Source organism: Lampetra planeri, chromosome 73 (assembly GCF_965212315.1).
Source record: "Lampetra planeri chromosome 73, kcLamPlan1.2.h2, whole genome shotgun sequence".
Taxonomy (NCBI): Eukaryota; Metazoa; Chordata; class Hyperoartia; order Petromyzontiformes; family Petromyzontidae; genus Lampetra; species Lampetra planeri.
The window spans coordinates 190,749-204,778 of record NC_136178.1 but is presented as its reverse complement, the minus strand read 5'-3'; the positions used below and the strand labels follow the sequence as shown (position 1 = coordinate 204,778).

General features: G+C 48.8%; 2 protein-coding genes across 4 annotated transcripts in view; both read left to right on the top strand.

The window, feature by feature from the left end:
* The window catches only part of LOC144737762 (uncharacterized), a 164,006-nt gene that overhangs the window by 58,456 nt on the left and 91,520 nt on the right, over window positions 1-14,030 (top strand). The gene's annotated exons all lie outside the window — the stretch shown is intronic.
* Window positions 615-13,820, top strand: LOC144737745 (uncharacterized). 3 transcript variants are annotated; one of them, XM_078620603.1, is made up of 6 exons: window positions 615-721; window positions 1,739-1,907; window positions 8,344-8,498; window positions 10,951-11,149; window positions 12,018-12,059; window positions 13,235-13,820. In XM_078620603.1, the coding sequence occupies exons 2-6, from the start codon at window positions 1,883-1,885 to the stop codon at window positions 13,447-13,449; spliced, it is 636 nt and encodes a 211-aa protein (XP_078476729.1). In that variant the 5' UTR covers window positions 615-721; window positions 1,739-1,882; the 3' UTR covers window positions 13,450-13,820. The 3 variants fall into 3 exon arrangements, with proteins under 3 accessions (XP_078476729.1, XP_078476727.1, XP_078476728.1); XM_078620601.1 differs by having other exon boundaries at window positions 13,214-13,820; XM_078620602.1 differs by having other exon boundaries at window positions 672-760; window positions 13,214-13,820.

The following is a 14,030-nucleotide window of genomic DNA, read 5'->3' as shown; positions in this document are numbered from 1 at the left end:
AAAAAATTCACTAACACATGGGATGGACTTTTTATTTATGTTTTACAAAAATGTCTAATAGTGTATTGTATTACATTGCACTGTTTTTTTCTTCCACCATTGGAACCTCATTTTCCAGTAAAAAATATGATAATTGTTTTTTTAACCTTCTATCTGTTTGCATTATGACTGCAGGTATTGTGGTCTATGCAAACATGACTCCTTGTAAAAAAAGGTGTCAGTTTTGTTGCCAGATAGAAGGGTAAAAAAACAATTATCATGTGTTTTTCTTCTTTACCTTTTCTCGTTTCATTGTATGTAACGGCAGAGATTAGGGATGAATAATGTGCAACCATAACCACAATCATATAAACATAAATCTATACAGCAATATATTGGGGGGGGGGGGACATTTTGAGCATATTTGAATATTGGGGGGATGGCCGTGATTATTATATATATTGAGGATATGCCCCCCCAATAAATATTAGAATCTTGATGTCTACACTGCGTTTGGAATTTGATGATCTGCCAAGCGCTTTGTCGATGTTGCGCCCACTCGGTCCGCTGGCATCACCAGACGGATTGTACCACAACCCAAGTTCTTTTATAGCGAGGGGGTGGAGATAGAGCGAAATAAAGAGGAACCCACATCGGGGTTTCGAGTGAACTAGGGGCGTTGGGCGATGAGTTTATAAACAGCGGTGGAGCTCACTGCTGTCACGGCCGTGCACGGAGAAAGGTTCGTGGTGCAGGTGTCAGCGCGCTGACAGATCGAGAGGTAGACACGCAGAGAGAGAGAGACACGGAAAGAGAGAGTGAGAGACACACACATAGATACATAGAGAGAGAGACAGAGAGACACACACACTGAAAGAGAGAGACAGAGAGAGATACACACACACAGACACACAAAGACACACATATACCGAAAGAGAGACAGAGAGAGAGACAAAGGGAGACACACGGAGACACCCACACACTGAAAGAGAGAGGCAGAGAAATACGCAGAGAGAGACACACACATAGAGACACACAAAGACACACACATACCGAAAGGGAGACAGAGAGAGACACACACATACAGACACACAGACAGAGACACAGACACAGCGAGAGAGACACAGAGCGAGAGACACACACAGAGACAGAGAGATACACACAGACACAGATACACAGAGAGACACACACAGAGAGAGACACACACAGAGACGCACACAGAGAAACACTGATACTGCTATAACAGCTGCCACTGCTGTTATCAGTGCTGCTACAGCTGCTACAGCTACTACTGCTGCTACTACTATTGCTGCTACAGCTGCTACTATTCCTGCTGCAACAGCTGTTACAGCTGCCACTACTACAGCTGCTACTACTACTGCTGCAACAGCTGCTACCACTGCTGCTGCTACAGCTGCTGTCACTGCTGCCACTGCTGCTACTACTGCTGCTACAGCTACTACTGCTGCTACTATTCCTGCTGCAACAGCTGCTACAGCTGCTGCTACTACTGCTACAGCTGCTACTACTACTACTGCCACTGCTGCTACTACTGTTACAGCTGCTACTACTGCTACAGCTGCTACTACTACAGCTGCTACAGCTGCTACTACTACTGCTGCAACAGCTGCTACTACTGCTGCTTTTATTGCTGCTACAGCTGCTGTCACTGCTGTCACTGCTGCTACAGCTGCTACTACTACTGCTGCTAGAGCTGCTACTACTACTGCCACTGCTGCTGTTGTCACTGCTGCTACAGCTGCTGCGACTGCTGCAAATGCCCGCGGAGCATCTGGGGACCGTCCGAACGCGCCTCCTGCTGCAGCTGCCGCTGCTGCCCATGAAGACTGCGGCGACTGCAGCAGCAGCAGCAGCAGCGCCACGTGAGTGACGAGGGGGCGACATGGCGTGGCCGGCCACGCTCGCAGGTGAGTGGTGAGTGTGAATGGTGAGCGGTGAGTGTGAATGGTGAGCGGTGAGTGTGAATGGTGAGTGGTGAGTGTGAATGGTGAGCGGTGAGTGTGAATGGTGAGTGGTGTCTGGTGAGCGGTGAGTGTGTCTGGTGAGCGGTGAGTGTGAGCGGTGAGTGTGAATGGTGAGCGGTGAGTGTGAATGGTGAGTGGTGAGTGTGAATGGTGAGTGGTGAGTGTGAATGGTGAGCGGTCAGTGTGAATGGTGAGTGGTGAGTTTGTATGGTGAGCGGTGAGTGTGAATGGTGAGTGTGTCTGGTGAGTGGTGAGTGTGAATGGTGAGCGGTGAGTGTGAGCGGTGAGTGTGAGCGGTGAGTGTGTCTGGTGAGCGGTGAGTGTGAGCGGTGAGTGTGTCTGGTGAGCGGTGAGTGTGAGCGGTGAGTGTGTCTGGTGAGCGGTGAGTGTGTCTGGTGAGCGGTGAGTGTGAATGGTGAGTGGTGTCTGGTGAGCGGTGAGTGTGAATGGTGAGTGGTGAGTGTGAATGGTGAGTGGTGAGTGTGAATGGTGAGCGGTGAGTGTGAGCGGTGAGTGTGAGCGGTGAGTGTGTCTGGTGAGCGGTGAGTGTGAATGGTGAGTGGTGTGTCCGGTGAGTGGTGAGTGTGTCTGGTGAGCGGTGAGTGTGAATGGTGAGTGTGAATGGTGAGTGTGAATGGTGAGTGGTGAGTTTGAATGGTGAGCGGTGAGTGTGAATGGTGAGTGTGTCTGGTGAGCGGTGAGTGTGTCTGGTGAGCGGTGAGTGTGAATGGTGAGTGGTGTCTGGTGAGCGGTGAGTGTGAATGGTGAGTGGTGTGTCCGGTGAGTGTTGAGTGTGTCTGGTGAGCGGTGAGTGTGAATGGTGAGTGGTGAGTGTGAATGGTGAGTGGTGAGTGTGAATGGTGAGCGGTGAGTGTGAATGGTGAGTGGTGTGTCCGGTGAGTGTTGAGTGTGTCTGGTGAGCGGTGAGTGTGAATGGTGAGTGGTGAGTGTGAATGGTGAGTGGTGAGTGTGAATGGTGAGCGGTGAGTGTGAATGGTGAGTGGTGAGTTTGAATGGTGAGCGGTGAGTGTGAATGGTGAGTGTGTCTGGTGAGTGGTGAGTGTGAATGGTAAGTGTTGAGTGTGAATGGTGAGTGGTGAGTGTGAATGGTGAGTGGTGAGTGTGAATGGTGAGTGGTGAGTGTGAATGGTGAGCGGTGAGTGTGAATGGTGAGTTTGTCTGGTGAGTGGTGAGTGTGAATGGTAAGTGGTGAGTGTGAATGGTGAGTAGTGAGTTTGAATGGTGAGCGGCGAGTGTGAATGGTGAGCGGTGAGTGTGAATGGTGAGTGGTGAGTGTGTCTGGTGAGCGGTGAGTGTGAATGGTGAGTGTGTCTGGTGAGTGGTGAGTGTGAATGGTAAGTGGTGAGTGTGAATGGTGAGTGTGTCTGGTGAGTGGTGAGTGTGAATGGTAAGTGGTGAGTGTGAATGGTGAGTGGTGAGTGTGTCTGGTGAGTGGTGAGTGTGAATGGTGAGTGGTGAGTGTGAATGGTGAGTGGTGTGTCTGGTGAGCGGTGAGTATGAATGGTGAGCGGTGAGTGTGAATGGTGAGTGGTGAGTGTGAATGGTAAGTGGTGAGTGTGAATGGTGAGTGTGTCTGGTGAGTGTGAATGGTGAGTGGTGAGTGTGAATGGTGAGCGGGTAGTGTGAATGGTGAGCGGTGAGTGTGAATGGTGAGCGGTGAGTGTGAATGGTGAGCGGTGAGTGTGAATGGTGAGCGGTGAGTGTGAGCGGTGAGTGTGAGCGGTGAGTGTGTCTGGTGAGCGGTGAGTGTGAGCGGTGAGTGTGTCTGGTGAGCGGTGAGTGTGTCTGGTGAGCGGTGAGTGTGAATGGTGAGTGGTGTCTGGTGAGCGGTGAGTGTGAATGGTGAGTGGTGAGTGTGAATGGTGAGTGGTGAGTGTGAATGGTGAGCGGTGAGTGTGAGCGGTGAGTGTGAGCGGTGAGTGTGTCTGGTGAGCGGTGAGTGTGAATGGTGAGTGGTGTGTCCGGTGAGTGGTGAGTGTGTCTGGTGAGCGGTGAGTGTGAATGGTGAGTGGTGAGTGTGAATGGTGAGTGTGAATGGTGAGTGTGAATGGTGAGTGGTGAGTTTGAATGGTGAGCGGTGAGTGTGAATGGTGAGTGTGTCTGGTGAGCGGTGAGTGTGTCTGGTGAGCGGTGAGTGTGAATGGTGAGTGGTGTCTGGTGAGCGGTGAGTGTGAATGGTGAGTGGTGTGTCCGGTGAGTGTTGAGTGTGTCTGGTGAGCGGTGAGTGTGAATGGTGAGTGGTGAGTGTGAATGGTAAGTGGTGAGTGTGAATGGTGAGCGGTGAGTGTGAATGGTGAGTGGTGTGTCCGGTGAGTGTTGAGTGTGTCTGGTGAGCGGTGAGTGTGAATGGTGAGTGGTGAGTGTGAATGGTGAGTGGTGAGTGTGAATGGTGAGCGGTGAGTGTGAATGGTGAGTGGTGAGTTTGAATGGTGAGCGGTGAGTGTGAATGGTGAGTGTGTCTGGTGAGTGGTGAGTGTGAATGGTAAGTGTTGAGTGTGTCTGGTGAGCGGTGAGTGTGAATGGTGAGTGGTGAGTGTGAATGGTGAGTGGTGAGTGTGAATGGTGAGCGGTGAGTGTGAATGGTGAGTTTGTCTGGTGAGTGGTGAGTGTGAATGGTAAGTGGTGAGTGTGAATGGTGAGTAGTGAGTTTGAATGGTGAGCGGCGAGTGTGAATGGTGAGCGGTGAGTGTGAATGGTGAGTGGTGAGTGTGTCTGGTGAGCGGTGAGTGTGAATGGTGAGTGTGTCTGGTGAGTGGTGAGTGTGAATGGTAAGTGGTGAGTGTGAATGGTGAGTGTGTCTGGTGAGTGGTGAGTGTGAATGGTAAGTGGTGAGTGTGAATGGTGAGTGGTGAGTGTGTCTGGTGAGTGGTGAGTGTGAATGGTGAGTGGTGAGTGTGAATGGTGAGTGGTGTGTCTGGTGAGCGGTGAGTATGAATGGTGAGCGGTGAGTGTGAATGGTGAGTGGTGAGTGTGAATGGTAAGTGGTGAGTGTGAATGGTGAGTGTGTCTGGTGAGTGTGAATGGTGAGTGGTGAGTGTGAATGGTGAGCGGGTAGTGTGAATGGTGAGCGGTGAGTGTGAATGGTGAGCGGTGAGTGTGAATGGTGAGCGGTGAGTGTGAATGGTGAGTGGTGAGTGTGAATGGTGAGTGGTGAGTGTGTCTACAAATATGGTGCGGGATCGAACCCACGACCTCCTGTGTATCAGGCGAGGTAGCCAACATCTCCAGCCACCGTGGTGATGATGATGATGATGAGAGAGACGCAGACTCCACATATACAGCAGCAGGCATCGTCAGGGTCGAGATGGAACCCACGAGGTAGTCAACATCTCATAGCCACCGTGATGATGAGAGAGACGCAGGCTCCACATATGGGCCGGCCATAAATGACGTCACACACCTAGGGGGGGAGGGAGGTCAGACATTTGTGACGATGTGTGACGAGGGGGGGGGGGTTGAAAAATGTGGCGTCGCATCAAAATGCGCAACTTTAAATAAATATAAACAATAGAGTTGTTATAACAACACTAATTTTGATGAATTTTCATTATTAACTATTTGATTATTAAAATTTACTAAGGTCACCTTTTATTTTTTCCATGAAGGAGCATTTTGCTTCTCCATGGGAGAATGGAGAAGCATAAATTTTGTAATTTTTTAAAATGATTTTTGTTAAACAATTTTATTTTAATGATTCTGAGGTATGAATTTGTGATTGTTATAATTGTACTCTCCGTTTTGCTTCGTACTACTACAAAATTTAAAGTATGTTTTTATAGTTATAATTATTTTTAATATTTTACAATTATAACATAATTTCAACATAATATTCTGAACATCTGCAGTTTTAGTTAGACGTTGAATATTTTCAAGTGAACTTTATGCTAAATTTCAGCTTTCCAACGCCTCCTTTTTAATAAAAGCGCAGCGCCACATTAAATATGCACTACAATGACAATAGTTGAAAGTGATTTGAAGCATGTTTTATTTTCTAAATAGAAATATGCTTTTGGGGGGGGGGGGTTGAGCTTTATGACGTCATATTTGAGGGGGGTCTGACTTTTTGTGACGCCGTGTGACGAGGGGACGAAGGAGGGGGGTTCAAAAATCGGCCAAAATCGCGTGACGTCATTTATGCACGGCCCCATACACAGCAGCAGGCATCGACAGGGTGGGGTTCAAACCCAGGACCTCCTGTACACCAGGCGAGGTAGTCAACATCTCCCTGGCCACCTTGTACACGCACTTGCCTGGAGGCGAGGTCATATCCCGAAAGACCTTCACCCCGGGATTACCCCGCTCACAAATACATCGTGGGGTTTCCCCACAGTACAGACAAAGGTGCCCCGTACAGCCTTTAACAACACACTGTTAGGGGGCAAGTCCTGTCAGCGAGTAGCAGCACCTATGACGGAAGGCACTGGTGGTACACGAGGGGGGGTGGGTGGCCGAGACTCACAGAGATCTATAAAGACCCACATAAACCCACAGAGACCCATACTTATCGAAATCCATACTCACATAGATCCATATAGATCCACAGAGACCCATACTCACAGAGACCCACATAGATCCAGAGACCCACTTAAACCCACAGAGATCCATACTTATCGAAATCCATACTCACAGAGATCCATATAAACCCACAGAGACCCATACTTATCGAAATCCATACTCACAGAGATCCATATAAACCCACAGAGACCCATACTTATCGAAATCCATACTCACAGAGACCCACAGAAACCCACAGTGTTAGACCAGAGGACGCCAAAAGGCGAACAGCACACAGGCAATGCCACAATCAGGAGATTGAGAGCTCGGGGTTAGCAGCTACAACATGAGACGAGACTCTAAAGAAAGCTGTCTCTGGTGTGGGGCAATCAGCTTCAAAGACAATGTATCATCATCATATACTACCAGAGCATGTTTTGTTTGTATGTTCACTACCAGTATGTGTGTGGTTAATCCAGACACGATTCCTGGCAAAATGTTTCAGTTTTGTGTTTTAACAATTTAACAGAAAGGGTAAACTTTAACACGTAGGCTTTCGCGACCGATATTATTCATAAACAAACGTTTTTGGGTTTAGATCGCGTTACTTATAAAATTGTAAATATTGTGGTTTCACGCTTCAACACACCGGTGGGCTAAAGTAGTGAACTATTTGTCTTTTGTCAACGTGACACTTTTTTGCTGATTGGCCGTGTCGGGTGGTGGAGGGTTACGACACATTTATAAATAACGTGATATAACCCAAAAACGTTGATTATGAAGAAAGGGTAAAACCTATTCGTATATATTGATACTGGAAAAAGAGGTGCCCCATGGGATGGAGATGAGGCCGCATACTCTGCTGTACCGCCACCTCCTGGTAGAGCCAGGGAGGAGGGCTCGTTGTCGACACCCACCCACGGGGAAGAAGAACGGAATGTGTTTCACATCATCATCTATCAGAGGTCGCAACCGGGTACCCGATACCCGTACCCTACCCGATACCCGGCTACCCGTACCCGGCTGGGTACGGGTACCCGTTTGCGACCCTGGTGCGGCCGGGTACGGGTAAGGAATCAAAACCCGTTTTCGACCTCTGCTATCTATATATAAAAGGCAAATTTGTGATTATGTGTGTCTGTTCAAAATGTTTAGCGTACTTCCCGACATGCAACAAACTTGAAATTTGCCATGTGGGTACTTTCCAGACTGTGCACCATGCAAAAAATATAAAAATAGACTTTTGTATATTTTTTTGGGAGAGGGGGGGGGCGCAATAATGCATATATTTGGCACGGCAAGTGAGCTGTGACGTCACATCAGTCATGTGACCTGTGTGCGGAAGCGTAACGGAGTGTGCCTGCTGATCGCGGGTAAAGTGAAATACAAATGTGTTGCAGGTCTAAGGCGTTCTTCGCGCAGCATTGCTACCTTATTATTTCAGTTGTTAACTGCCGCACGCATCCTGAAAGTTGTGTGTGTCTGCAGCAAGCGCGTGTACGTGTACCTATGGACGCGCACGTGTTTGTGTGTGTGTGTGGGGAGCGGTAGTGTAGTGGTTATCGCGCTGCGCTACGAACCCGGCGACGCGGCTTCGATTCCCGCTCACGGCCAACACCAGTGACGATTATCTGAACCGGTCCTGGGCCTCCCCTAGGTCGACTCAGCCTCAAATTAGCACCTGGTTCGATGTGTTAACATCGCCACTGGGAAGACAAAGGCTGCCGGGCGTGGTGATGGCCACCCGCCCCCTCGTGTGCCATGCCGGCCTTTATAGGTGCTAACAGCACTTGCCCCAACATTCCGTTTAAGGCTACACGGGGGATATTTGTCTTGGTTTGTGCTGCATGTGCCCCTCGCTCAGTGACCGTGGTGCTGGTCTCCACCATCTGGGCCCACGACGCCCACTTCAACGAATCCGCGACACTGGGGTCCAACGTGACGCTGCCCTGCTACTTTGAGCCGCGCAAAGCCAACAATGTGATCAGAGTGCTGTGGAAGCTGAACGACTACATCCCGGTAAGACAGAAAAGCCATGGGGGGGGGGGGGGGGTTGTTATGAAACCGAGCAGGATTTTGTGTGCATGTGTGGTGGTGGTATTGATGCACACACACACCAAACCGTCCGACGTAAAATACTTACCGGTGCTGGTGATCGTGTCATCTCTGGCCAGGCTTTCTGAGGGAAGGGGGGCTGTGGGACGCGTGTGATCCCACAGAAACCCGCCCCTCGGTGGGAAATCGTATAAGAAGAAGCAGTGAAGACTGCTTCTTCGTCTTGGCCGATTCCAAACGTGTTGTACGACGTGTACACTAAACACGGGGAATAGCTTAAAAAGTTGTATAATCTCTTGTAGATGCCACTGGTTATTCATGTTCTGCAGATGTAGATGCCACTGGTTCTTCATGTTCTACAGATGTAGATGCCACTGGTTATTCATGTTCTGCAGATGTAGATGCCACTGGTTCTTCATGTTCTACAGATGTAGATGCCACTGGTTCTTCATGTTCTGCAGATGTAGATGCCACTGGTTCTTCATGTTCTGCAGATGTAGATGCCACTGGTTCTTCATGTTCTGCAGATGTAGATGCCACTGGTTCTTCATGTTCTACAGATGTAAATGCCACTGGTTCTTCATGTTCTACAGATGTAGATGCCACTGGTTATTCATGTTCTGCAGATGTAGATGCCACTGGTTCTTCATGTTCTACAGATGTAGATGCCACTGGTTCTTCATGTTCTGCAGATGTAGATGCCACTGGTTCTTCATGTTCTACAGATGTAGATGCCACTGGTTCTTCATGTTCTACAGATGTAGATGCCACTGGTTCTTCATGTTCTGCAGATGTAGATGCCACTGGTTCTTCACTTTCTGCAGATGTAGATGCCACTGGTTCTTCACCTTCTGCAGATGTAGATGCCACTGTTTCTTCACATTCTGTAGATGTAGATGCTACTGGTTCTTCATGTTCTGTAGATGTAGATTACACTGGTTCTTCATGTTCTGCAGATGTAGATGCCACTGGTTCTTCACGTTCTGCAGATGTAGATGCCACTGGTTCTTCATGTTCTGCAGATGTAGATGCCACTGGTTCTTCATCTTCTACAGATGTAGATGCCACTGGTTCTTCATGTTCTACAGATGTAGATGCCACTGGTTCTTCATGTTCTGCAGATGTAGATGCCACTGGTTCTTCACGTTTTGAGATGTGGATGACACTGGTTCTTCATGTTCTGCAGATGTAGATGCCACTGGTTATTCACGTTTTGCAGATGTGGATGCCACTGGTTCTTCATGTTCTGCAGATGTAGATGCCACTGGTTTTTTACGTTCTATAGATGTAGATGCCACCAGTTTTTCTAGTTCTGCAGATGTAGATGCCACTGGTTCTTCATGTTCTGCAGAGGTAGATGCCACTGGTTATTCACGTTCTGTAGATGTAGATGCCACTGGTTTTTTACGTTCTACAGATGTAGATGCCACCAGTTTTTCTGGTTCTGCAGAGGTAGATGCCACTGGTTCTTCATGTTATGCAGATGTAGATGCCACTGGTTCTTCACGTTCTGCAGATGTAGATGCCACTGGTTTTTCACTTTCTGCAGATGTAGATGCCACTGGTTCTTCACATTCTGTAGATGTAGATTACACTGGTTCTTCACCTTCTGCAGATGTAGATGCCACTGTTTCTTCACATTCTGTAGATGTAGATGCTACTGGTTCTTCATGTTCTGTAGATGTAGATTACACTGGTTCTTCATGTTCTGCAGATGTAGATGCCACTGGTTCTTCACGTTCTGCAGATGTAGATGCCACTGGTTCTTCATGTTCTGCAGATGTAGATGCCACTGGTTCTTCATGTTCTACAGATGTAGATGCCACTGGTTCTTCATGTTCTACAGATGTAGATGCCACTGGTTCTTCATGTTCTGCAGATGTAGATGCCACTGGTTCTTCACGTTTTGAGATGTGGATGACACTGGTTCTTCATGTTCTGCAGATGTAGATGCCACTGGTTATTCACGTTTTGCAGATGTGGATGCCACTGGTTCTTCATGTTCTGCAGATGTAGATGCTACTGGTTCTTCATGTTCTGTAGATGTAGATTACACTGGTTCTTCATGTTCTGCAGATGTAGATGCCACTGGTTCTTCACGTTCTGCAGATGTAGATGCCACTGGTTCTTTACTTTCTGCAGATGTAGATGCCACTGGTTCTTCATGTTCTGCAGTTGTAGATGCCACTGGTTTTTTACGTTCTACAGATGTAGATGCCACCACCATCTATCGCGCGGCGCAGTTTTACTTACAAATCTCGGTCCGAACAGCTGCAGCTGGACATCTGGGGGACCCGCTTTGTTCGCATCTCTGAAAGTCCATAAGTCGAATGTTCATAAGTAAAGGCGTCCCTGTCACACCAATGCCCTGTCCCCGTTATGTCTCATTTGTAACCCCCTCATCTGCTCACGGAAGATCCTCTACTGCAAGAACAATAGCCACTGCGATGACAAGCGTGCGACCTTGCGGGGAGATCTGAGCGTGGGCAACGCCAGCATCGCAATCGCCCACCTGCAGCCGGAGGACGTTGGCAACTACACCTGCGAAATCATCTGCGATAGTGAAGGCACTTGGAACAAGACCACCGTTCAACTGATCGTGCCCGAGCAACAAGGTGTGTCTGTGTGTGTGTCTGTGTGTGTGTCTGTGAGCGACGCTCACAACAACGAGCTGAGCGCCGGGTGGCTAAAGCACAGGAAGTTGGCACAGTAGGGGGCACAGGTGGTGCATCAGCCAATCATCTCGGTCATCTCAGTCAGTCGACCCGTGGCACCTGGGTCTGCCCCGTGACCTCCTGGAAGCGGGCGTTCGACACTTCACGTAGCCTCAACGTGAACATATCCTGGCACAAGCGCCGTGGGGACATTACCGCCACTTAGTGGCGAATGGCAGTTGTTGTCTTTGGTGTGTCTGTGTGTGTGGTGTGTGTGTGTATCGTGGGGAGTGGTGGTGTAGCGGTCAGCGCTGCGCTGCGAACCCGGTGAACTGGGTTTAGATTCCCACTTGCAGCCACCAACACCACCAGTGACTATTATCTGAATCGATCCTGGGTCTTTCCCAGGTCGACTCAGCATCAAATGAGTACCTGGTGCGGTCTGTAAACATCGCTACTGGGGAGACAAAGGCGGCCGGGCGTGATGTTGGCCACCCACCCCGCCGTGTTCTGTACCGGTCTATATATAGATGCTCGCTTGCCCCAACAATCTGTTCAGGCTATGTGAGGGGGGATCTTTGTCTTTGTCAGTGCATTGTTATCACGGCCACACCTAAAAGACAAAGACTAATATCCCCCGTCTAGCCTCTAACAGACTGTTTGGGCAAGTTGCTGTTCGCGAATAGCACCTATGAAGGCCGGCAATGTGGCACACGAAGGGGTGGGTGGCCTAGGGGTTGGTGCCACGTCAAATCAAGGGCTCCTAGAACACCGCGTTTTGGCGTCGTTACACATCGATTGCCCATGGGTTTATTGTTTATTTTTACAGGTTCGCAGACCATTCCACCAGACGTCTCAGAGTCGTCGTTCGGTGAGTGGAGATCTTGGTCGCTGTTACTCCGTCTTGAGCACCACAGCGCGCCAACGGGAACCAGTCGGGGGTCACTTCGTTAAAGCGTCACCTGCCACCAAACTCCCCTTCTATAGACTCACACAGACATAGACGGACATTTAGAGACCCATAGACTTGCATATAGACACAGAGACACAAACACACAAAGACTAACACACAGAGAGAGGGAGATATTGACTCTCATAGACGCACACAGTTATACATAGACCCATAGACTCATCACACAGAGACCCATAGATTGAGCACACAGAGACCCATAGACGTATCACTCAGAGACCCATAGACTCAAAAATAAACCCACAGCCCCACATAGACTCATCACACAGACACCCATGACTCATCACACAGAGACCCATAGACTCACACATAGACCCACAGACCCACACAGAGACACATAGACTCATCAGACAGAGACCCATAGACGAATCACTCAGAGACCCAAAGACTCATCACACAGAAACCCATAGACTCATCACACTGAGAACGATAGACTCATCACACAGAGACCCATAGACTCATCACACAGAGACCCATAGACTCATCACACAGAGACCCATCGACGAATCACTCAGAGACCCATAGACTCACACATAGACCCACAGACCCACACAGAGACCCATAGACTCATCACACTGAGAACGATAGACTCATCACACAAAGACCCATAGACTTATGACACAGAGACCCATATACTCATCACACAGAGACCCATAGATTCATCACACAGAGACCCATAGACGTACAGAGAGAACCAAATACTTACAGAGAGACCCATAGACTTACAGAGAGCCCCGTAGACTCCCCATACAGAGACCCATAGACTCTCACAGAGACCCATAGACTCATCACACAGTAACCCATAGACTCATCACACAGAGACCCATAGACTCATCACACAAAGACTCATAGACTCACCACACAGAGACCAACAGACTCTCACAGAGACCCAGAGACTCACCCAGTAACCCATAGACTCACCACACAGAGACCCGGAAAATTGTTAACACTCCTGAGGACAAAAATGCACAAAAGAGTCACGCAAACCCAATGCACGCAAGCGTGTGTGTGCGCGTGTGGACTGATAGTATATTGATTTATTTTCTGCCCTTTAGTTTCCAGACATGATAAACAAGGTCGCAACGTGGTAATCGGCGTCTGCGTCGCCTCCGTCCTGGCGATCGTGGCTGCGGGCTTAGCGATCCGAGCGAAGCGGAGGAGGAATCTCGCCCGTGCTGGCGGCGGTGACGTCCATCCCGCCCTGATGAGCCAGCATCCCGGTGGCCAGCCCGCTTCGGTGGTGCACATTCACATCTTCAGCGGCGATGGCGGTGTCGGTGGTGAAAAGTAACTTCTTCTTCAGCGTGGGTGGCGTCGTCGGCCGGACGGACGGAGAACTACTCAGTCTGCCTTCTAGGATGTGGTTAATGCCGTACTTCATATAATCGATGTTCTGTTTGAATTTATTAGCACCTGTTTTCTTGCCAGAATGAGTAAACACCTTTTTTAATTTTTCATACTTTTATAGTGGCTAAAAGGTCCCCATGATATAACCCATAGAAACGTTTATTATGGATATTGGTTACAAAAGCACTACTACTACTAAGTGTGTAAACTGGTAAACCCTATAACTTTGTGTGTTTTTGCTGCAAGGCCCTAATTGTCTCTCATACGGCAGCATAAGTGGTGTCAATAAATGTCTGCTCAGTCTGAGCCCTAAGACTGGAATGTCCACTTGTGACTTCCTAAGATGGGAATGTCTACTTTTCGTGACCTCCTGTTTTATTGCCAGAAAGGGTAAAACCTATTCTTATATTTTGAAACTGGCAAGAAAGGTCTCATGATGTAGTTGCTCACCCTGAGCTATAAATGTCCTGATAGTGGAAGTGTCCTTGTGTTGTTAGCCATTTGGCATCCTCTGGTCTGGCACTG

Bases quoted from the DNA above. Each gene is read 5' to 3' on its own strand.
- LOC144737745 (XM_078620601.1), top strand. From the start codon at position 1,883: ATGGCGTGGCCGGCCACGCTCGCAG. The intron at 1,908-8,343 runs GTGAGTGGTGAG...CCCCTCGCTCAG, and splicing joins GTGGCCGGCCACGCTCGCAG to TGACCGTGGTGCTGGTCTCC. The intron at 8,499-10,950 runs GTAAGACAGAAA...TGCTCACGGAAG, and splicing joins AGCTGAACGACTACATCCCG to ATCCTCTACTGCAAGAACAA.